General features: G+C 44.2%; 1 protein-coding gene across 5 annotated transcripts in view; it reads left to right on the top strand.

Annotated features, from left to right (window-relative positions):
- Positions 1-24432, top strand: part of ACACA (acetyl-CoA carboxylase alpha) — a 252885-nt gene that overhangs the window by 195238 nt on the left and 33215 nt on the right. For all 5 annotated transcript variants that reach the window (XM_063296753.1, XM_063296749.1, XM_063296752.1 and 2 more), the window contains 4 exons: positions 5751-5847; positions 10421-10517; positions 12287-12422; positions 20554-20731. In XM_063296753.1, the coding sequence (XP_063152823.1) occupies positions 5751-5847; positions 10421-10517; positions 12287-12422; positions 20554-20731 (508 nt within the window). The remainder of the gene's footprint in view (positions 1-5750; positions 5848-10420; positions 10518-12286; positions 12423-20553; positions 20732-24432) is intronic.

Below are 24432 nucleotides of genomic sequence, written 5' to 3'. Positions count from 1 at the left end.
GCTCAGTTTCAATCCAAGCAAGTCACGATTTACTACTTCGGTCTTTCTGTTCTTTGGGGGCCAACCCATCCAGACCCCTTTGGGCCTCATTTCTAGATTTGTCTGCTAGTTATACAGTATTTCTTGAATCCTCTTCTCCACCAGATTGTGTAAGACTTTTCTGGCTCATGCATTTAGTTGGGGACTGTTTGTGGCTCTTCTCTAATAGTAGTGACTTCAAAGGATTTTAGATGGGTTTTGGACATCCCTGGGCAAAGTAGGTTCTGGATTCTGCTGGCAGAAATACTTGGGTGGGACAGTCACATTCTGGCAGCTCGGTGCAACATAGAAATTATGTTTGTTTGTTTATTGTCTTTCTATCCTGCCACAATCTGAGTTGATGCCAGGCAGTGCATTCCATTGTGATTTACAGAGATTAATAATACATCCTTTCTTCGTGTTTACAATGTTAGAAGAGAAAGGAAGGAAAAGCTATCAGGAATTTGGGGTTCTTTGAGTTCTCTGAGCTTAGTTGTTTTCCTGCAAGACTGATGACGTTATGTAGCCTGATAATGAAATGTCTGTAGGAAAATAACCAAGCTCAGAGAACACCAATAGTTCAACTTTGAGCTACATATATTCTCTACTATTGGGACATAGAAGAAGGGGGGGAAAAGCTCATGCACTTGTTCTTGATTACTGTTTCTTAGTTTAGTCACATTTTTAAGTTCTCACAGACTCCAGAATAACACTGGGTCAGGGTGATATTGGCATTAGTCCAGCTCCAAATGGTGTTCAAAGTACTGGGTTGGAAGAAAATCAGGAGAATCCAAAGCAAGGATCAGCAAGGCCTCTAGGATTTCAACAGCTGCCCAAGCATTCCAGATGTTGACCCAGCCCTTGCCTTGTGTGGACTTCAATTCCCAGAATTTCCCAGCCAGCATGCTGGCTGGGGAATTCTGGGAGTTGAAGTCCAAATACCTTAAATGTTGCTCATGTTGGGAAACACCGCCTTCAGGTATGTGCCAGGCTGCTGGGGTATGGATTATCACCTGAATGATCTGCTTTCCCCCCTGCAAATTATGTCTCCGTTGCTAGAATTGTCCATTTGGGTGATGAGCCCTAATAAGTTATCTTTAAAAGATAGCACATAATTTAGAAAACTGAAGAGGCTTGAAAAACAACAGCCCTAATGCCTTAGATTTCTTTTGAAAAATGTTTGCAGTGTCTTGAAAGAAAGAAAAAAAAAACACCCTGTAGAGTTATTTATTCAAAAGAACACAAATTCCCTCTGCTCCACGTGTCCCATCGTTTAACAATAAATGATGCTTTCTGCTGATAAATGGCCCTCTTTTATGCAGACGAGCAAATTAAAGATACAACCATTGGTGAGGGCAGGCAGACGGTTTTGTCATTTTAATATGTATCTCCTTGTGCAATTTGTCAGAAGGGGGACATTGTCTCTTAAGGTAATCCTGGGTAATATATACACTGGTATCCAAGACGTTGGTGGCAAGATGGATGAAGCTCCGAAATCGGTGCAGGATGATTATGAGAGTTGTGTGTCTCAGCTTCTGAGAACAAGCAGAGTAGAGCTGATAAGAGAGGCTAGAGGGGTGTCTGCAAGTGTGGTCAAAAAAGTCAAGGCGATGGCCACAATGATGCGATTGAAGCGCCACTTGTTTTTATGGGCGATCCTGAGGTTACAGTGGTGGTTTGGCAGCTCTGGTTACTGATGCCTTCTTTGGTCAGAGCTTGTAGTCGTGTGTGGGAAAGACCTTGGGAGACTGGGCCCAGAGACACTGCCTAGGGCAGAGCTTTCCAAACTGTGTCGCAACACTTTAGTGTGTCGGCTGCAGTGTGTAAGTGTGTTGCGCGGTCGAGGGATCATACAGGTACTGCACATGTGCAGTATGCGTAATCGGGTCAAAACAGCTGATTCCGCATGACTTCCGGTGACACGGCCGCACCTGCAGTGTGTTAGTGTGTCACCAACATGAAAAGTTTGGAAAGCTCTGGCCAAGGGAATGGTCAGATAAGAGACAGCATAGCCCACAGCTGGATAGTGGGAGGAGAAAGAGGCTCAGAAGGGACCCTCCCTGGTTTCTTGGGCTGTGGGAGATTTGTACGTTCAGACTTGCAAGATTCTGCTAATGTAGCCTTACAATAAAGAAGAATCAGCTCACCTGGTCGTGTGTCCTGTCTGGTCTACCTAGTAAAGCTGACAGAGCTGGGTTTAAAGACTAAATCCTTCCCTGACATTCAGTGGCTGTGTTTGGACAACACGTTTATGCAGTTCAGGTAAAGGCCTTACAAATTCACTTGTAAATATGCTTAGCTGTTTGTTGTTTATTCGTTTAGTCGCTTCCGACTCTTCGTGACTTCATGGACCAGCCCACGCCAGAGCTTCCTGTCGGTGGTCAACACCCCCAGCTCCCCCAGGGACAAGTCCGTCACCTCTAGAATATCAACCATCCACCTTGCCCTTGGTCGGCCCCTCTTCCTTTTGCCCTCCACTCTCCCTAGCATCAGCACCTTCTCCAGGCTGTCCTGTCTTCTCATTATGTGGCCAAAGTAGTTCAGTTTGGCCTTTAATATCATTCCCTCAAGTGAGCAGTCTGGCTTGATTTCCTGGAGAATGGCGTGGTTTGATCTTCTTGCAGTCCAAGGCACTCTCAGAATTTTCCTCCAACACCACAGTTCAAAAGCATCGATCTTCCTTCTTTCAGCCTTCCTTAGGGTCCAGCTCTCACAGCCATATGTTACTACAGGGAACACCATTGCTTTAACTATGCGGGCCTTTGTTGTCAGTGTGATGTCTCTGCTCTTAACTATTTTATCGAGATTTGTCATTGCTCTTCTCCCAAGGATTAAGCGTCTTCTGATTTCCTGACTGCAGTCAGCATCTGCGGTAATCTTTGCACCTAGGAATACAAAGTCTTTCACTGCTTCTACATTTTCTCCCTCTATTTGCCAGTTATCAATCAAGCTGGTTGCCATCATCTTGGTTTTTTTGAGGTTTAGCTGCAAGCCAGCTTTTGCACTTTCTTCTTTCACCTTCATCATAAGGCTCCTCAGTTCCTCTTTGCTTTCAGCCATCAAAGTGGTATCATCTGCATATCTGAGATTGTTAATGTTTCTTCCAGAGATTTTAACTACAGCCTTGGATTCCTCAAGCCCAGCATGTTGCATGATGTGTTCTGCATACAAGTTGACTGGTAGGGTGAGAGTATATAGCCCTGCCACACTCCTTTCCCAATCTTAAACCAGTCCATTGTTCCATGGTCTGTTCTTAACTGTTGCTACTTGGTCGTTATACAGATTCTTCAGGAGGCAGACAAGATGACTTGGTATCCCCATACCACTAAGAACTTGCCACAATTTGTTATGGTCCACACAGTCAAAGGCTTTAGAATAGTCAATAAAACAGAAATAGATGTTTTTCTGAAACTCCCTTGCTTTTTCCATTATCCAGTGGATATTGGCAATTTGGTCTCTAGTTCCTCTGCCTTTTCTAAACCCAGCTTGTACATCTGGCAATTCTCGCTCCATGAACTGCTGAAGTCTACCTTGCAGGATCTTGAGCATTACCTTACTGGCATGCGAAATGAGTGCCACTGTTCGATAGTTTGAACATTCTTTAGTGTTTCCCTTTTTTGGTATGGGGATATAAGTTGATTTTTTCCAATCTGATGGCCATTCTTGTGTTTTCCAAATTTGCTGGCATATAGCATGCATTACCTTGACAGCATCATCTTGCAAGATTTTGAACAGTTCAGCTGGAATGCCGTCGTCTCCTGCTGCCTTGTTATTAGCAATGCTTCTTAAGGCCCATTCAACCTCACTCTTCAGGATGTCTGGCTCTAGCTCGCTGACCACACCATCAAAGCTATCCCCGATATTGTTATCCTTCCTATACAGGTCTTCTGTATATTCTTGCCACCTTTTCTTGATCTCTTCTTCTTCTGTTAAGTCCTTGCCATCTTTGTTTTTGATCATACCCATTTTTGCCTGGAATTTACCTCCAATGTTTCTAATTTTCTGGAAGAGGTCTCTTGTCCTTCCTATTCTATTGTCTTCTTCCACTTCCACGCATTGCTTGTTTAAAAATAATTCCTTATCTCTTCTGGCTAACCTCTGGAATTTTGCATTTAATTGGGCATATCTCCCCCTATCACTGTTGCCTTTTGCTTTCCTTCTTTCTTGGGCTACTTCTAGTGTCTCAGCAGACAGCCATTTTGCCTTCTTGGTTTTCTCTTTCTTTGGGATGTATTTTGTTGCCACCTCCTGAACAATGCTGCGAACTTCTGTCCAGAGTTCTTCCGGGACCCTATCTACTAAGTCCAGTCCCTTAAATCTATTCTTCACCTCCACTGCATATTCCTTAGGAATATTAGTGAGCTCATATCTAGCTGATCTGTGGGTCTTCCCTAATCTCTTTAGTCTGATCCTAAATTGTGGAAGAAGAAGTTCGTGATCTGAACTACAGTCAGCTCCAGGCCTTGTTTTTACCGACTGTACAGATGTCCGCCACCTTTGGCTGCAAAGGATGTAATCAATCTGATTTCAGTGTTGTCCATCTGGTGAAGTCCATATATAAAGCCGTCTCTTAGGTTGTTGGAAGAGAGTGTTTGTTATGCAGAGTGAGTTGTCTTGGCAAAATTCTATCAGCCTATGTCCTGCTTCGTTTTGTTCTCCCAGGCCATACTTACCTGTAATTCGAGGTGTCATTTGTTAGTGTTAACCTTGGTTAGTTTTTTAAGTGACTTAATAAGTTGTTAATGCCAGTGTGTGGTCAGCTTATGGTTCAGTGCAGTGTGTGAAATTAGTACATTAAGTTAATTCAGTGAATGGGTTAAGCAGATTGTATTCTGTCAGTTTCCAGTTTTTGATCTTTGTCTTTTTCTGGGCAAGCGAGCAGGTTTACAAACAAAGCACTGGGCTGTTGCTATACACCATTATTTTCTAAAAAAGCTAGTGGGACCTTTGTGGAATCCAAGGGCATCTTTGGCAATAAAGGTGCTTTACTTTTCAGTATGCCATCTCTGTTTTTAATTTTGCCTAATATTTATTTATTTATCTATCTATCTATCTATCAAATTTGTCACCGCCCATCTCCTCCCAACAGAGAGACTCTGGGCAGTTTACAACAAAATAATAAAACAATAAATATATCATATAGTTACATATAAAAATACAATATCTGAAAATACAATTACAGATAAATAATAAATTACAGATAAAAATAGAATCAAAATGGCTGATGATTCAACTCAGTTTAATATTCAACTAGTTAAATTTTTAAATTTAAATTTAAAAGTTTAAACTATTTAAATATTTAATTAATATTTAATTCAGACAATTCCAACTAATATTTAACAAACTGAGTGAAGCAGAGGACCTGGTGGGCACCAAGGAGGTATGGTGGTGATCTCACTGTTGTGTGAACACAGCCATTGCTTCTAAAGCGCCTAGTATTTCATAAAGCTTGTTCAGGGACTAAGACAGGCTCTCAAGCTAAATGTCATAGAAGAAAGAAAATGGGTGGAAAAGGGGGAAAACGGTAGTTATGAAACTCTCTTTATCATATTCTCCTTCCTGGACATCATGGATGTTGGGAAGAAAGAGAGAAGGGGTTCCCTTTCAGGCCCGCCATCCCAGTGGAACTCAAGTCTGCTCTTCTGTTCACCAGACCGTGATCTGCTGTGGCACCAAGTGATTCTAATTTTCCACTCTTCTTAATATTTTCCCTTTTCTCACCATCTTTGTAGCTCAAAAGGGCCAATGGCTAAGTGGTTTCTTCGATTACGGCTCTTTTTTGGAGATCATGCAGCCCTGGGCTCAGACTGTTATAGTTGGCAGAGCCAGGTAAGTCTTCAATAACGTTAAGAATAGTAGCAACAGTAATAATCATGCATGGAGCGCTTTAATATCCTCAGAGCATTTAAGATTCTTGTTGTTAGTATAAGAACCCTGGAATTAAAAAGGACTCATGCTCATGGTCATACAGTGTGTTATTGGCAAATGCAAAATGCAAAGTTACTGGGGAGCAAAATATTTTGAATTCAAAGCGTTCTGAGCTTCAGACAGCATTTCTAGTCTTTTCAGAAGGGTTTTGGTGCTGGTTCTAATCATATGGGACACGTTCTGAGCATGAATCAAGGGCTGTTTCAGAACATTTCTGGTAAGGTCTGGACCACTCATCTCAAGCTCAAAATGTCTGGAATATCCCTACTCAGAATGGGCCCATTTGTAAGCCAGCTTCCAAACAGTCAAGACTGTACATGATCATTATGGAGAGCCAGTTTGGTCTAGTGGTTAAGGTGCTGGGCTAGAAACCAGGAGTCTGTGAGTTCTAGTCCCGCCTTAGGCATGAAAGCCGGCTGGGTGACCTTGGCCCAGTCATTCTCTCTCAGCCCAACTCACCTCACAGGGTTGCTGTTGTGGGAAAAATAGGAGGAGGAAGGAATATTAGGTATGTTCGCCGCCTGGAGTTATTTATAAAAATAATAAAGGTGGGATAAAAATTAATTAAATAAATGAATTGACTGATCTGATCCAAGATGGTGACCAGACACTGGACGCTGCTCTAGGGCGGGAGACTCCTGATACTTTTAGGATTTTTAGACCTTTACCCCCAACTTTGGCCTTGAGCTAGGGTACTGGGGGAGGTCGGAAGAGCTTGACCCCCATACCTGATGTGTGGGTGGTGAGAGCAGGGGAACCCTCCTGGATAGAGCGGCAGTGGTGGTGAGTGACGAGCAGCGGTAGGTGGCAGGCGGCAAGGAACCCTGGTTGGCTCCTTTAGACTACTGCTTGGTAGCTGCTACCTCTAACATGGTTGGAGGCTGGAGCTCCCTGCCTTTGCTGGAGTTTTTCCTCCTCTCTAGCCTGGTGGCACAACGAGCAGCGGATGAGCAGTGGAGCAGTGGGCCAGTCCTGCTGGAGCTATTTTGAGTAGCTGTGTAACACAGGAGCGAGCCCCAGTGAGACCCCCCACCCCTGGGGTGGAAGATCGATCCCGGTGGCGCAGCATGAGGAGGGCTGGTTGGGACAGCGTGACGAACGGCAAGACAAACAGTCGGCCCTGGCGGAGATGGAGCAGCGGGCCGGACTGGTCTTGGCTACTGGATGAGTCCCGTGATAGCAATTTGGCTGGGTGTGGTGGAGGACATATTGGTGCCATGGAGGGACGGACTCTGGCCTGGACCTTGGCATTACCCGGGATTTCTGGCTGCATAGAGGGACTTTTTGAGGTCTCTGTTGGCTACGTCATGGACAACGCTGGGGGGAACTGCCTGAGGCCTTTGACCTCTAGACTATAAAATCTCTAGAGTTTGGCTATCCCCTCCCAATTTCCTTATCCTCCCAACAACGGCGTGTGGTAGAGATTAGTAAGGTCCCTCCAGTGTGAATGGGGGCTCCTTCCCTGCATATGAGAGATGAGGGGGGAGTCCGAGTGTGAATGTGCTGGTGTGTAAGAGCACTCCCCCCCCTGAGTGAGAGACGGGGGGAGGGGTAGTGGATGTGATGCCCCCTGTTGCCTAATGAGAGAGGCTGGGGGCCATGGTGAGTATCTGAGTGATGGTTGGGCCTATCAGCGCCAAGAGTGAGAGCTGGTGTGCTGGTGGGCCCACCGTCCCCCTCACAGTTGTGGGAAGTGTGTATGGTTATATGATTGTATGAGAGGATGGAGGGATCCTTACCTCAAGCCAGGAATTCTAGGAATTCTAGAGGTCCAGAACTGGAGGCAGCTGGATCGGTGGATCCTGGGGGATATAGGGCGGGACATTTCATTGAGGTGGTGACAGGCAGGGGATGTTGTGACGGAAGCCAGAGGGTGAGTCATCATAGAGGAAGACGCCCCAGGTGTTTGCTACCTGTAGTGTGTCCGACCCTCCGTGCTTAAACCTAGGCCCTGGACAGCAGTCCTGTGGGGGCCCTGGCTTCCGGCTGCTGCTTCTTAATGCCAGGTCGGTGAACAACAAGGCCCCCCTCATATGTGACTTGATCACAGAGGAGGGGGCGGACCTGGAGTGTATTACCGAAACCTGGCTGGGCCCGGAAGGGGGAGTGGCTTTGTCTGAGATGTGCCCAGTCAGGTTTCGGGTGTGGCACCAGCCGAGATGCCGGGGCAGGGGAGGAGGGTGGCAGTTGTCATCAGAGAGTCTCTAGTGGCCTTCAGGGGCGCTGCTCCACAAGTGGCTGGTTGTGAGACCCTGCTTTTCAAGTTGGGTGCCCGAGAGCAGTTGGGAGTGTTGCTGCTGTACCAGCCTCCCTGCTGCATAGCAACTTCCCTGCCTGAGCTGCTGGAGCAGGTTTGGCAGTGGAGTTCCCCAGGCTTATGGTTCTGGGGGACTTCAATTTGCTGTCCCTGGGGCGGGCCTTGGAGGCAGCTTGGGAGTTCATGGCCACCATGGCGGCCATGGGCCTGACTCAGATTATTCGGGACCCGACTCGAGACAGTGGCCTCACCCCGGACTTGGTTTTCTTGTCAGAGCAGTGGCAATGTGATCTGAGGGGAGAGTTACATCTTTCCCCGTTGTCATGGTCAGATCATGCCCTGGTGACCTTGGGATTCTCATATGCCAACCCCCTCCGCAGGGAGGCAGGATCTCTTCGATCGGCCGCCCCTGGTGACTGATGGACCCAATGCCGTTTCAGAGGGAGCTGGGGGTTATACCCGAGGATCTGCTGCATGGTCCAGTGGAGGCCCTGGCTGCTGCCTGGAATAGGGAGACAGCTGGGGCCTTGGACAGGATCGCGCCTGTGCGGCCTCTCTTACCCCATCGAACCCGACACTCCTCGTGGTTCACGGAGGAGCTGAGGGTTCTGAAGAGGATTAAGAGACGCCTAGAGCGCCGCTGGAGAAAGACGAAGACCGAACCCGACTGGACACAAGCTAGAGCCGCGATTAAGGCCTACCTTGTGGCAGTAGTCCTCTTGAACTCAAGATTCCTGCTCGAAGAGCAGGTGGCAGTCGTGGCCAGAAGGGCCTTTGCACAACTTTGTGTTGTGCGCCAGTTACGCCCCTTCCTGGAGCGGGAGGCCCTTCGAACAGTCACTCATGCCCTGGTCATCTCCCATATAGACTACTGCAATGCGCTCTACATGGGGCTACCCTTGAAGAGTATCAGGAAGTTACAGCTGGTTCAGAATGCAGCTGCACGGGCAATTTTGGGTGCTTCAAGATCAGCACATATTACCCCATTGCTGCGCGAGCTGCATTGGGTGCCAGTTTGCTTCCGGGTCCAACTGAAGGTGTTGGTTATCACCTTTAAAGCCCTACATGGCATGGGTCCAGGTTACCTAAGGGACCATCTCATCAACCCATCCCACCCGCTCATGCAGAGAGGGCATGCTGCAGACCCCGTCTGCAAGAGAACTCCATCTGGCGGGGTCCAGGAGGCGGGCCTTCTCTGCAGCAGCTCCCGCCCTTTGGAACATCCTTCCCCGGAAGTGAGGCTAGCCGCCTCTCTTTTGGACTTCAGGAAACGATTGAAGACCTGGCTTTATCACCATGCCTGGAATGGGGAGAGGAAGAGCCACTCTTGGGGTTGGTTGGCTCCCTAGTCCTGCCGAGGCCGGTCTTGTTCCCCTTTGGGTGGTATTAGATCTGCCATTACTTGGATCTCATTACATTTTATATTTATTTATTGATATTGACATTTATGGATTAAGGATATTATTTATGATTTTACTGAATTTTAAACTGTTTTATTGTGAACCGCCCAGTCCCCCGTATGTGGGAGATGGGCAGTGATAAAAATATGATAGATAGATAGATAGATAGATAGATAGATAGATAGATAGATAGATAGATAGATAGATAGATAGATAAATCTGTGGGTATATTTCTGAACTTTAATAGGGAATGTTGCTTATCTATGTATTTAATTGATCCTTTGGTGTATTTTTTTAAAATTACATTTTAATGCCTTGTTATGGGGAAGTGGACCTGAAAAAAAGATACTGCTGCTTTAAAGGGTCCACTCATTAAAATTACAGCAGTTTTTAAAGTTATAGTAACTGTTTCTCCGGCTTGCAAGAAAGCTTGAAAAAAGCAAGCTGCTTTAATGAGTGACAGAAAGGACCTATTCTCATCCAGGGCTAAAACATTTCTGGCAAATCATTTTCAAAGCATGAACAGCCCATCTGTCTGTGGATCTACAAACACACCCAACCTAGATTTTGGGTGTTGTTGCTTCTGTTTTTGTCATTGGCTGTTGGCTGTTTTTTGTTTTTTTTAAATTATTATTATTATTATTATTATTATTATTATTATTATTATTATTATTATTATTTCTGTGTATTTTGTAAAAACAATTTTGGCTGGACCTTTTTCTAAGCCTTATACAGGTTTTAAAAACCAGAACCAGCATTTTGAACAGTGCTGGGGAACGTTGCCTAAGCATTTAATACGTGTTATTGCTTTTACTAGGCTGGGTGGGATACCACTTGGAGTGGTTGCTGTTGAAACTAGGACAGTGGAACTGAGCATTCCTGCAGATCCCGCAAATCTAGACTCAGAAGCCAAGGTAAGTGTTGTTTCTAAGGCAGATGACCCATGTATGGGCTGAAAACATCTGTATGCCACCAGATGGCATCCAAGAGAAACAGCAGATGCTTGGATTTTGGCATGCCAGATCTACTAAGCCTATTCTAATTTATTCAGATCTGTGGAGTCCTTGGTGCTCTCTGAGCTTGCAGACATTTCATGACCCAACTAGGTAACATCATCAGTGTCAGCGAGGGTGGGGTTTGCTCCCTGTTTATATACAGTAGCTTGCCCTGTGCCAGTGTTGGTGGGGGTGATTTTTTTCCTGGTTGTTCCTTGATTAAGGTATTATTGTCTGCTTGATTGTTTGTCTGGTGTTAATCCCTGCTTATCTGGGTGTCAGCTGCTGGAGGGGATGTATTTTGGTCATTTTGTTTCCTTCTTAGCTTTTTTATTGTCTTTTTGAATGGTGTGTAAGCAAAATAAATAAAAATGTAAGGTAATTATTATATTATAATAATATATTGTTATATTGTTCTGTGGAGCTGTTGGTGCTCTCTGAGCTGGGTTGTTTGCTTGCTTGCAGACATTTCATGACCCAACTAAGTAACATCATCAGTGCAAGGGAGGTGGGGTTTGCTGCCTGTTTATCTACAGTAGCTTGCCCTGCCTGTGTTGGTGGGGGGTGGTTTCCTTCTTGGTGGTTCCTTAATTAGAGTATTGATTTCTGCCTGATTTCTGGTGTTGATCCTTGCTTATCTGCCTGTTGGCTGCTGGAGGGGATGTGTCCTGGTCTTTTTGTTCTCTTCCTAGGTTTTCTATTGTCTCTTTTGAATGGTGTGCAAATGTGGTTTATCTCTACAGTATGTGTCTGTTGATGGCTGTTTTGTCTGAGTGCCAGGCTTCCAGGAATTCCCTGGCGTTTTTGGATGTGGCTTGGTTTAGGATGCTCACCGTTTCCCAGCTGGAACTGCGGTTGAGTCTGTCCACGTGTTGTGAGATTAAGGAGTTCTCATCGTGTCTTCTGACTGCCAGTTGGTGTTCGTGGATGCTCTCTGCTAGTCTTCTGCCGGTCTGTCCTACATAGTGGCTGTTACAGTCTTTGCACTGTATGTTGTAAATAACTCCTGTTTTTTCTTCTTGGGCTACTGGGTCTTTTGGCTTGCTTAATATGTTTTGAAGAGTTTTAGTTGGTTTATGTGCTACGGTGATGCCGTGTGGTTGTAACAGTCTGTTGGTGGTTCTGAGATGCTTCTGATGTATGGCAGCGTTATCCTTTTCATAGTTTCCTTCGGTTGGGTTGTAGTGGGTTGGGCGGTGAGGCACTTTTTGATAAAGTTGCGTGGGTATCCATTTTGCTGGAAGATGTTGTGCAGATGTTCTTTTTTCTTTTTTTCTGGTGTTTTGAGACTGCAGCTATTCGAAACCAGTGTGACCCTTGCCTGGGGAATTCTGGGAGCTGCAGTCTCAGCATACCTGGAGGGCATCAGGTTGGGGAGGGCTGGACTAACATGATGGACCTGCCTAGGGATTTGCAACTTCGATTTTACATTCCAGCTGGCTGATAACCATTTCTTGTAGTAAAATAAAGGAGGAGAATCTGATCTAACCTTGGCCTTTGTTCCAACGAAATTTCAGCCGTTGCCAGCCAGCATGGACAAAAGAGGCGATGTCCCCAGGCTGTGTTCCATACTCGGAAGAACACAGTTTTCCATTTCTGTAAGAGATTGTTGCGTCAATGAAATGCCTCTGCACTTGTGTTTTTCTTTCTGGACAATTCATCTCCCCTCTCCCCACCCCCTGCAACAGATTATCCAGCAAGCTGGCCAAGTATGGTTTCCTGATTCTGCCTTCAAAACCGCAGAAGCAATCAAGGATTTTAACCGGGAAGGACTTCCACTGATCGTCTTTGCCAACTGGAGAGGTTTCTCAGGTGGCATGAAAGGTGATTATTCTAAAAAAAAAGAGGAAGAAGTGCACTGAGAAGGTGTGGTGGTGGTAGAGGGCAGATGACAGGGACAAATAATGGAATTTAGGAGTGGGTTTAGTGGTAGTACAGGTAGTCCTTGCTTAACAACCATTTGTTTAGTGACGGTTTGGACTTAGGATGGTGCTGGAAAAACCGACTTACGACCGGTTCTTACACATACGACCATTGCAGTGTCCCCACATTCACGTGATCATGATTTGGGCACTTGGCAACTGGTTCGCATTTACGACTGTCGCAGCGTCATGGTCACATGATTGCCATTTTTGACCTTCCTGGCCAGCTTCTGGCAAGCAAAATCAATGGGGAACCGCATGATTCACTTAATGACCACGTGGTTTGCTTAGCGCCGACAGTGATTTGCTTAATGACTGATGTAAAAAGGTCATAAAATTGGGTCAGATTTGCTTAATGACCACTTCACTTAGCAACTGAAATTCTGGTCCCAATTGTAGTCATTAAGGGAGGACTACCTATACATGGGACAGACATTAAAACACTGTCTATCCTCCCTCCTACCTGCCTCTTTGTGTTTTCATCTGGCTTTCAGCATTCTGTGTCTACACTCTGGTAGACCTGTTTTTGGGAGGGTGGGAGAGGGAAATATGCCTTTTACACATCCCAGAAGTTCACTCAGTGTGCTGTGATTGCCTTCTGGTTTCTCAGCGGCGGCATGCTGACCATTTCCTTTCGGCCCCAAACACTTAAGAGAGACTGAAGGGTGTCATTATAATCTGCCCCTGTTTAAAGATTCAGAGAATTAATTGCCTCCAAAATGCTGCCTGGGGAAGAGGTGCTAAAAAGGAAAGCCAGGATGAAGGGCCTATTGAAGAGCCAGGAACATTTGTATCCCCAGAGATCTGTCTTCAGGCTCAACGGCTTTCTTTCTCACCTGGCATTTTTGGAGATTCTTTTAATTAAACACCAAATCGTTGACATGTTGGAAGGCCAAGCACCAGCCTCTAACTATTGTTGGCTGTTTAACCTAAGTATAGATTAAACCGTTTTCTGGGTTTCCACAATGCAGCGATCCATAAACCAACTAAGTGGGTTTGCACAAGATGCTCAGTCACCAAAAGCCTAATGTTAATCAAGCTTAACAGGTTGTGTGAATGCAACCACTAACTGCTTTTTGCAGCCTGTAAAAGTCCCACTGGATAGCAGAGCCTATCCTGAAGATGAGGCAGGGCAGAGATATTTCATCCTCAGTTGGTGGATGTTTTGTGACTAGCCGCCATTTTGTGAGTGCATCCATGAATCGCTCTCAAAATTCTAAGTAAGTCCCCAACATACTTTGATTGCCTACTCCAATCTTTTGATAAGCCCTGCTTCTATATATGAAGTCTGCAGACATTATTTGTCTGATGGGGAAGGAAATGTAGTCTGGATTATTTGTGGAGATAGTTTAATTTAGTATTTAATGTTTGTATAGAATTCTTCAGTAGTTGCAACCACATTGGTTCAGAGGGGACAACCTGGGGGTTAAGGGCCACATGTAAACCTCAGAAATTTTACCTGGTCTCAGCAGATCGCTTGTGACAAAACCTGGTTCTTGGCTGAAAAAAAGGTTGCCAAGCCTGGTATTAACTTGGATTCAATCTTTATAATAGCGTTTTAGGACTTGGATGGAGAAAGGATGGCCCAGGATTGCATGCAAGCTCACCAGAAACCCCTTTTGTAATTTCCAGAATCCTACAAAGTGGGTGGGACAAATATTTTCAGCCTTTTCTATTTTTTGGAGTAGGGGCAGTGAGGAGCAAAATTGGTGTCTTAAGCTGTGCAGACATTTAAATTACTAATTTCATACTAAGACCCCTGGCTTTGCCTGGTTTTGGAAGAGATGCCTAGAAATATCACACACAGCCTGATCTGGACTTCAAGAGGAGGAATCGTAGAACTGTGGAGTTGGAAGGTGCTCCAGAGGTCATCTAGTCCAACCCCTGCTCAGGGCAGCAGTATTGCTATTCTGCATCTTGTGTAAAGGAAGTTGAGTTAGGATGAGTGGTCGGGCTAGTATGAGACTGCGAAGTCAGTCAATGGCAGCAGGAAGATTCAAACTGGTGGACTTTCTGTGTCAGGGTTTAGCTTCTTAGCCACTATTTTGCTCAATATGGTTCTGTGTTGCTGTACTTTGTATTTATACACTTAAAGAAATTTCATCGAGGTGAATAGAGGCTCCCCTTTATTTAAAGATGCAAATGATCATAAATAGGAGAGGGTATGTAAATTGGGATTTGATACTCTGCACACTGCATGGGTGTCCAGTGACTTTTGGAACCCCCGTAGGATCAAATAGCTAAAAACCAGCATCCCAGTGATGACTTTTGGCAGGGCTGGTTATGTTTCTTTTCAATTAAGCATGCAAAACAGGGATGTTGAGCCTTGGGGAGGCTAAATGCATCTATTTTCAGTAACCCTCCTCCCACCTCCCCCAGGCTCCGAAAAATAAAATGGATTAGGCTGAAAAGCTGAGTTCTATCCTTTCTGATGGCTTGCTGTTTTATTGTTATATATCTCTGCATCTTGTCGGCCAGTAAAAATAAGGAAAATTGAAGGTTGGTGGGTCACTGGCCAAACAAAAGTGCCACTTTGATCTCAAACCACTGGAGCAGCCTGCAGTCTGAAACTCAACAGGGGCTAGCAACTATCAGAGTGTTTAGGACAGTGTTTCTCAAGCTTGGCGACTTTAAGATCTGTGGACTTCAACTCCCATGCTGGCTGGGGAATTCTGGGAGTTGAAGTCCACACATCTTAAAGCTTGAGAAACACTGGGTTAGGGGATCTTAGATTCTGTGTGTGAGAAGCCATCAGTCCCAAGATCTTGCCTTGCCCCTAAAAAAAACCTTCCACCTTATCTAATATCTTCTGTACCTTAGACATTGTCTATTATTGGCAGGTACAGAAACTCAGGGTTCCTGTTGTCAATCTTCCCATTCCCCTCGGAGAGTTGTTTGCAATTTTAGTTTCCGCGTTAGTTGGGCTATAAGGGGAAGCAGGAAAGGATTAAGCGGGGAATGAAAATAAACAATTATACCACCCCTTGGTGAGCCTAAGAACACACAAATACATGCATATGTACACACATTGCTAAGAAACGGCTGCGCTGTGGGTAAAATGACTCCAAAATTGTGTGTAATGAGTAGGAAAAGATTAGAGAGAGCCCTTGCCATGTTGAGAATTGACATTAGTGGAGGGGGGGGGAATTCTTTACAAATCGGTGCAGGGGGTCTAATTTAGACTGGGGTGTGTGTGTATGTTTGCCATCCACACACATTGGCGTCTGTGCATATATTTATATCCATATATATATATATATATATTCATATTCATTCTATGCAATAAATAAAGTCATATTGAGAGGGGAACGGTTGCCTTCCTTCTAGCTTGCTACAAAGCTCTTAGGCATATTGCAAAAATTAAATTATTTTTTTTTAAAGCACGCCTTGAATATTTAGATGGAGGCAAGCAGTTTATTTAGACGAACTGCCAGTGACCCACAACAGTGAGACATCAAGCGTGAAATTTACTGGAAATTAGCACCGGGGTCTCGGGCCCAGCGTGAATAGGGTTGATAAGATGCAAATCCCAAAGATATTAGACCTCCTTGCTGGTAGCTCTATGAGGTCCTTCTCAGTTGGTTTTTCATGTTACCCCTTTTTTTCCCCCCACCACCCTCTGGGACAGGTTATAAATAACAATAAAAAGGAACAGTTACCAGAGACTTTAATCAGAATAGAAAAGACTTTAAAGACAGAATCAACAGCACTGATTACCTGAATGTCTGTACTGCAGCAGAGCCAACTGTAATAGATTTAGTACGTTCTCTGTACGGTGTGAGTGCTAAGGTGGTCCTGCTTGGTGAATTTTTGTTTTCTTTCCTTCATTTCTTCAGGGCTCCATCAAAACCACTGAGGTTAATTCCAGCTTTGAGTGTAGCCTAAAATTGACAGACAAGGGCAAAAGAGGAAGACCACAGTTACAGAGCTGCGGGTGGGGGGGGGGGATACAGGTGCCTGTTTTCCAGGGCACCTAAGAAAGTCAATAGGGTTTTTTTCCCCAGTTGCATGGAGCTAATCATAAAAACTTTATCCTTGTGATTAAAAGTTTGACAATGGATAGAAATAGGAAACATTTTCCTGTCGTTGCTTGGTGACAATCCGGTTGAGGGTTACCTATCTTTTCTTTCGTTTGCTCCTTTCAAATTTGTATAGATTGAGATAGAGATGCGACGTTCCTGCCCGTGACGGTCACTTGTCTGTGGTGCTGAATGATTCTGTCCATTATCCCCATCGCACTAATGCTTGGCATTCCTTCCCAGCCACACAGTGTCACCTTCTTCTCATCTATCCCATTTTCCCCTATCATTTTCCTCTTCTCCCCATGAAGGCTTCAGCATGGCTCTAGGGAAAGGGTCCTTGGTCAGTGGGAAAGTGCACAATCTGCATGTGGAAGGTCCTAGGTCCGGTTTCCAGCATCTCTGAGAATAACTCACCTGCAAAGGGACCCTGAGCTTGCTCCCTTCATTAAGCATTCTCCTATAAAATATATGGCTCAGTGGTATGGCTCAGTGTTTCTCAACCTTGACCACTTTAAGAGGTGTGGCCTTCAACTCCCAGAATTCTGGAAGTTGAAGTCCATACCTCTTAAAGTGGCCAGGGTTGAGAAACACTGGTATAGCACATGGTTTGCAGGCAGAAAGTTCCAGATTTAACCCCCAGCATGTTCATGGAGAGACCTTTGTGGTGAAACTCTGAAATGCTTCTCCTAAATATGGACACCCACACCCCCCCCACACACACCCTGCCCAGTCTGATATCTTTGGAATGTGTAGGACCTGCAGATTCCAGAATTACCAGCCAACACGAGTTTCACAGTCCCCCCACATCTGGAGACTGCCAGGTTGGAAAAGGCTGCTTGGTATCATATAGTCAGATTGACCAGTGGTCAAATCTGATATTATAATCATGGTTTGTCCTTCCCTGACCCATCTCTCTGTTGCCTCCTGCACTGATGAAGTTTAGAATATAAACTCCTATGTGGGAGATAGCTTTTCAAGTTATTTTTACTGTAATGTGCTAGGTACATTGATATTGCCAGTTTATTAATCCCTGCAAGTTCAGGAAGATGTGTGGCTGAGCTGTTTTTTCAGTAAATTTGAGAAATTCTTTATCGAAGCAGGACTTTGTTACTTTTGGCTTCCAAGATAGACTCTTTTTCTAAGAGCGTGCAAAATGGTTCAAATCCAAAGTATTTCAAGCTTGAATGGGAAATGGAGGGTTGTGACCCCATCAGTGGTGTTCTGAGTCTAGAGTTTCCACCTCAAAATGGGCATTTGCATGCTATTGCTATTTTCCCCATTAACTTCAACACAGCAGGCAACTTTGAGCATTTCCTCCATTGAAGTGCATGGGGAATTTTTGTATGCCCCCTCTTTTTTTTAAAAGCAGGCCATGAAATATCAACTTCCCATATCTACTGAATATCAGTACCTTTGTTTCTATTTTGTATCAGTATTATACAGAATAATAAGGGAGAAGAAAAACGAATGAGTGAATTAGGAATTCTCTGCTGTAAGTGTGACTATTGTTTAGGCTTCAGGCAAAGACCTTTTAATCTCCCCAGTTTGGGTCTTTATGTAGTTCTTATATTTATATCCTATTTTTTTCCCTAAGGAATTTAACTCCTTATACGTACTGTCACTGCCCGATGCCCACTGATTGCAGGGATCTCTGCACAGAGAGGGAATGTAGAGATTGTACTAAATCAGATGGCTGGACCAAACTGGACGGTCTGGCCTATAGTGATGGATAACTCCTCTCTCTCAACCTGAATCTTTTGCAGACCTGTTAAGTGTAGGATATTCTGCTTGGCAAGCCATGTTCTGACAATGCACTCCAGAGCCTTTGGTTAAAGATGCTTTGCTCTGCCCAGTTCTGACCTGAAATGCAAACTCAAAACCACTGGATTGGCTAACTTGCATAAGTTAGCTGTTGGGACCCAAGTCCTCATTTTGTCATCCTCACACTTGCACTGCTGAAACTGGCCACAGATCACCAGGTTTGTGGAATTCTTGGTGCTCTCTGAGCTTGGTTGTTTGATTGCAGAAATTTCATTACCCAAGTAGATAACATCATCAGATTACCTAGTCAGGTCATGTAACGGCTGCAAGCAAACCACCAAGCTCAGAGAGCACCAAGGACTCCGCAGTTCAACCCTGAGCTACAGAGATTCTCTTCTGTTGAAATCACCAGGTTTTGACAGCAAAGCTTTTCTTTTTTTTAGGGGGAGGGATAAAATAAGGACTATAATAGGGATGCTAACCATCATCCACAACTACTACTACTACTACTTATTTATTTATTTATTTAAATTTATTGGCTGCCCAACTCCAGTGGATTCTGGGCGGCACACAAAACTGAAAAAAGACATAAAAACAGCTAAACACATTAAATCAACAGGCAGCCTGGATTAAAATGCCCTAAAAACAAAATCCGCAGAACAAAACACAGGCCGTTAACAAATAACAAACAAATAACAAACTATCCGCACATCTGAAAAAGAAAACAGGCTAAAAAAATTCAGCTTTACTCCCATTGATGACATCTCTTAACCCTTCAACCCCCCCCCTTTTTTTTTTTTTTAGAAATTAGCTATGCATCGCCCACTACATTTTCCTGAGTACACATACAATTCTAAACCATTCAGGACTAAAATCAGCCCCTCTGTTTTTCCCATCAGAAAGTTGAGTGCTGATATCAGTGACTGTTAGCTGTTACAGTTCGATAGACAGTTGGTGCCTTGGATTGTACAAAATTGCTATGGCTTATGAGGATTTTAGTTCTTTTCCAGCAAAATTCTCCTCCTTTATTTTTTATTTATTTAAAATCACCACCTCCGTGCAAATACATCCTCTTTAGCTCAGGCTGCTACTTCCAAATAAAATATATGCTCATAGCAAGAGTGAAAAATGCCATGCTAATTACACCATTATTTTATTATGTAGCACGACTAAAAAAAAAGTCTACTAAAGAATTAATTTGGTTAAAATAATTTGAATTGGGCAATTATTTTCTTAACACTGGAATTAGCTGAAAGGAGTTTCAAGTGGTTTATTGCTGGCGCTACGTAATAAAGCGATTGTTTAATTAGCAATAAATTTGTCATTTGCTATAGGAAACAAAAGGATTGTTTCTTTCATCGGGCGATGACATTAAACCAAAACTTACTCCTCTTTTTTGTCAACAGTTTTTGGATACTGTGTTCATGTTTGCCTGGGAACAGGTTAAAGATCACACTGGAGCAAACCAAAGTTGTGTGTGGTTTTTAAGTGTGCGTGTTTGTATGTCTGTAATTAGTCGTCATCCAATTGGTTCTACCGTTAGGTAGAGGAGATCTCTGGATGACATAGTCTATCTTGCACTTCTAGGCTGCCTGCCACCACCACCAGGTATCGTGGCTGATGCTGCCTCATCACCAGTGTCCAAAAATGGAGATTCAGCCCAATCTTTTTTGGTACCTGGAACAGGATGAGGTCTTGCAGCAAAGTCAGCTAGGTTTCAGATAGCTTAGATTTAAATGGCTTTACACGGAGACCTCGATCTCCAGGAACAGTATATCTCAATACCAGCTGCAGGGGGCAGGGGGGGATAAGCAATGTTTCTGGCCCTTGGGCATGTTGCCAATAAATATATTGTAGGAGCTTTTAATGCCATCACTCCTTCCTGTTGCATATTGAAATGCAGCCTCGAAGAGGAACATTTCTACCCTGTGATTCCATGACAATTTTGAAGTTCCGTTTAGCCAACTTTGTCTAAAGCAGCGTTTTTCAACCATGCTCGCTAGGGAACTCTGGGAGTTGAAGTCCGCACGTCTTCAAGGTGGCAAGGTTGAGAAACACTGCTCTAAAGACTCCTGATGTGATTTCTCCCTTCTATGGGTTTGTCTCAGCCTTCTCTTAAAAAGTAATTTGGGCTGAAAGCTGCCGCTTGAGGCAATGAATCCCACAAGTTAAGTGATGCTTTTCAAGTGGGGGAGGGTTAGGGAGAAATTGGCATACCAACTTCTTTCTCCTGTATCCTTTTCTCCCCAGATATGTATGACCAGGTGCTAAAGTTTGGGGCCTATATTGTGGATGGTCTGCGAGAATATAAGCAGCCAGTCCTTGTTTATATCCCACCCCAAGCAGAACTCAGAGGAGGGTCCTGGGTTGTGATCGACCCCACCATTAATCCTCGACATATGGAATTGTATGCCGACCGGGACAGCAGGTGAGTCTCCTCTTCTGACTAATTTAACATAGCCTTGAGCAGTGTTTCTCAACCTTGGCAACTTTCAGATGGGTGGACTTCAACTCCCAGAATTCCCCAGCCAGCCTTGCTGAGTTGAAGTCCACCCATCTGAAAGTTGCCAAGGTTGAGAAACACTGGCCTTGAGACACAAATGTGTAGTTGTTTTGTTCATTAACAAAACAACTACACCTACTGTAGTAAGTTTGTATCATTGGAAGGAATCCCTACGAAGCCACAGTACCTGCAATGTTCTGGTGTTAGGGAGAGCTTTTAAAAATGTGGCGATTTTCACTGTAATATTTGATTTGGGCACATACACACTTCCGGGCAGCTATTCACGCTGACCTATGAATGACTGCAATCAACTTTCTCTTGGTCCTTTATCAGTGCTGCAGTATCACCCTCTAGGCTTCGTGGGTTTGACATCACCAGGCTCGTAGTGGCTATTTCTCTGAGCTAGCGGAATCAGTATGCTACTAAAACTGTCATTGTACTTATCGGTTTGTCTGTCTGCACCCTCAGGTTAGCCCAAACAGTGCATTATACTGCAACCACGTTTTAATCAAGGTACCTAAAATCTGCTAACTTAAAAGAATGCATGAAAAATCCGGGACCCATTACTCCTGTGGAACTGAAATTTCCATGATGTTCAGACCAGTTTTATTCGCAAAGCTGTGGCCGTTGCGACATCCCTGTAGTCACATAATCGTGATTTCTGACACTCCCTGCCAGCTTTCCACAAGCAAAGTCAAGGGTCCTATTTTTTTTTTGCCCACCCATGGTCATTCTGTTTCTCTGTTTAGGCAAATAAATATTGACTTATCACTGAAGTTCGTTTGCCACTCCAATTGTTTTTCTGTTTATGACATATACTCTTCTTAGATGATCATGGGACCGTCCAGCATTGGGGTAAAAAAAAATGTGGTCAGCCTAAAATTTAATGTTAATTCTGGTAACATCAGACTGTGCTATCAAAGGATGACCCAACGGGTCACAGGGTTATCTAGTATTTTTTAAATGCCTTCTGGTACCTAAGAAGTCATAGCAAGAAGGCATTCCTGTATTTTAGAACAATTAAGGTACTCAAATAAGGATGGGACATTTCTAAAGTATGCTGAACAGGAACAAAAAGGTCAGGCCTAACCTGTTTGGAATCTAGATCTTACTTAATTTCAGACTGGAAGAAGAATATGGAGAGTAAATTCTGTAAATACGATTTTTCTTCCACAAGGAAGTAAATGAGTCAGTTATAGGTAGATGTGGTCGCTAAAGGTCAACATCAACTTAATGGCACATAATCGGTTGTTAGATAGGCAAAAACGTCAGGACATAGACTGAAACGTATAATGTGGCATCAGGTGAAGAGCAAAGATCTCCAATTGAATAAGTCACTTAACTAAAGATAGGCCTCAGGAATGAATGAATGAATGAATGAATGAATGGGTGTAAATTCAAGTCCACCCTTCACCTTGAAAGCTCATGGTATGATTTTGAGAATAGTCCAGTGGTGTCAGTGGGTAGGTGTGCAGGTAAAAATTTGCAAAAAGGCTATTGCAAAGTTGCACCCACACTCTTGCTGATTTTCAACCCCTTGAGAAGCCCACACACTATCAGTATCTCTCAGCCAAGCACCCCCACCCCAGAATGTTGTCTGGGGGAAAAAGGTGACAGGAATGCTGCGCCTGCAATTCTAAATTTAACAAACCCTAACGAACAAGCCTTCAGCAAAGGATCGTTACCTTGTCGTGGTGCTGGAGCTTGAGCACCTCAATGATGCCATGAGCTAAACTGTGAAGGGCCACCCAAGACGGGAAGGTCATGACAGAGAGGTCAGACTAAATGCGATCCCTGGGGAAGGTAATGGCAACCCACCCCAGTATTCTTGCCGTGAAAACTCAATGGATCAGTACAACCAGAGATATGTCGGTATACCATCGGAAGATGAGACCCCCAGGTCGGAAGTTGGTCAAAATGCTACTGGGGAGGAACAGAGGATGAGCTCAACTAGCCCCAGACGTGATGACGCAGCTAGCTCAAAGCCGAAAGGACGGCTAGCGGCCGACGGTGCTGGTGGTGAATGGCGAATCCGATGTTCTAAGGATCAACACACCATCGGAACCTGGAATGTAAGATCTATGAGCCAGGGCAAATTGGATGTGGTTATTGGTGAGATGTCAAGATTAAAGATAGACATTTTGGGCGTCAGTGAACTGAAATGGACTGGAATGGGCCACTTCACATCAAATGACCACCAGATCTACTACTGCGGACAAGAGGACCACAGAAGAAATGGAGTAGCCTTCATAATTAATAGTAAAGTGGCTAAAGCAGTGCTTGGATACAACCCAAAAAACGACAGAATGATCTCAATTCGAATTCAGGGCAAGCCATCTAACATCACAGTGATCCAAATATACGCCCCAACCACAAATGCTGAAGAAGCTGAAGTAGAGCAGTTCTATGAGGATCTGCAGCACCTACTGGACAACACGCCTAAAAGAGATGTTATTTTCATCACAGGAGACTGGAATGCTAAGGTGGGCAGTCAAATGACACCTCGAATTACAGGTAAGTATGGCCTGGGAGAACAAAACGAAGCAGGACACAGGCTGATAGAATTTTGCCAAGACAATTCACTCTGCATAACAAACACTCTCTTCCAACAACCTAAGAGACGGCTTTATACATGGACTTCACCAGATGGACAACACCGAAATCAGATTGATTACATCCTTTGCAGCCAAAGGTGGCGGACATCTGTACAGTCGGTAAAAACAAGGCCTGGAGCTGACTGTAGTTCAGATCACGAACTTCTTCTTGCACAATTTAGGATCAGACTCAAGAGATTAGGGAAGACCCACAGATCAGCTAGATATGAGCTCACTAATATTCCTAAGGAATATGCAGTGGAGGTGAAGAATAGATTTAAGGGACTGGACTTAGTAGATAGGGTCCCGGAAGAACTCTGGACAGAAGTTGGCAGCATTGTTCAGGAGGCAGCAACAAAATACATCCCAAAGAAAGAGAAAACCAAGAAGGCAAAATGGCTGTCTGCTGAGACACTAGAAGTAGCCCAAGAAAGAAGGAAAGCAAAAGGCAACAGTGATAGGGGGAGATATGCCCAATTAAATGCAAAATTCCAGAGGTTAGCCAGAAGAGATAAGGAATTATTTTTAAACAAGCAATGCGCGGAAGTGGAAGAAGACAATAGAATAGGAAGGACAAGAGACCTCTTCCAGAAAATTAGAAACATTGGAGGTAAATTCCAGGCAAAAATGGGTATGATCAAAAACAAAGATGGCAAGGACCTAACAGAAGAAGAAGAGATCAAGAAAAGGTGGCAAGAATATACAGAAAACCTGTATAGGAAGGATAACAATATCGGGGATAGCTTTGACAGTGTGGTCGGTGAGCTAGAGCCAGACATCCTGAAGAGTGAGGTTGAGTGGGCCTTAAGAAGCATTGCTAATAACAAGGCAACAGGAGACGACGGCATCCCAGCTGAACTGTTCAAAATCTTGCAAGATGATGCTGTCAAGGTAATGCATGCTATATGCCAGCAAATTTGGAAAACACAAGAATGGCCATCAGACTGGAAAAAATCAACTTATATCCCCATACCAAAAAATGGAAACACTAAAGAATGTTCAAACTATCGAACAGTGGCACTCATTTCACAT

Source organism: Candoia aspera, chromosome 1, assembly GCF_035149785.1.
Source record: "Candoia aspera isolate rCanAsp1 chromosome 1, rCanAsp1.hap2, whole genome shotgun sequence".
Taxonomy (NCBI): domain Eukaryota; kingdom Metazoa; phylum Chordata; class Lepidosauria; order Squamata; family Boidae; genus Candoia; species Candoia aspera.
The sequence above is the reverse complement of the archived record's forward strand: the minus strand, read 5'-3'. Positions and strand labels throughout refer to the sequence as shown.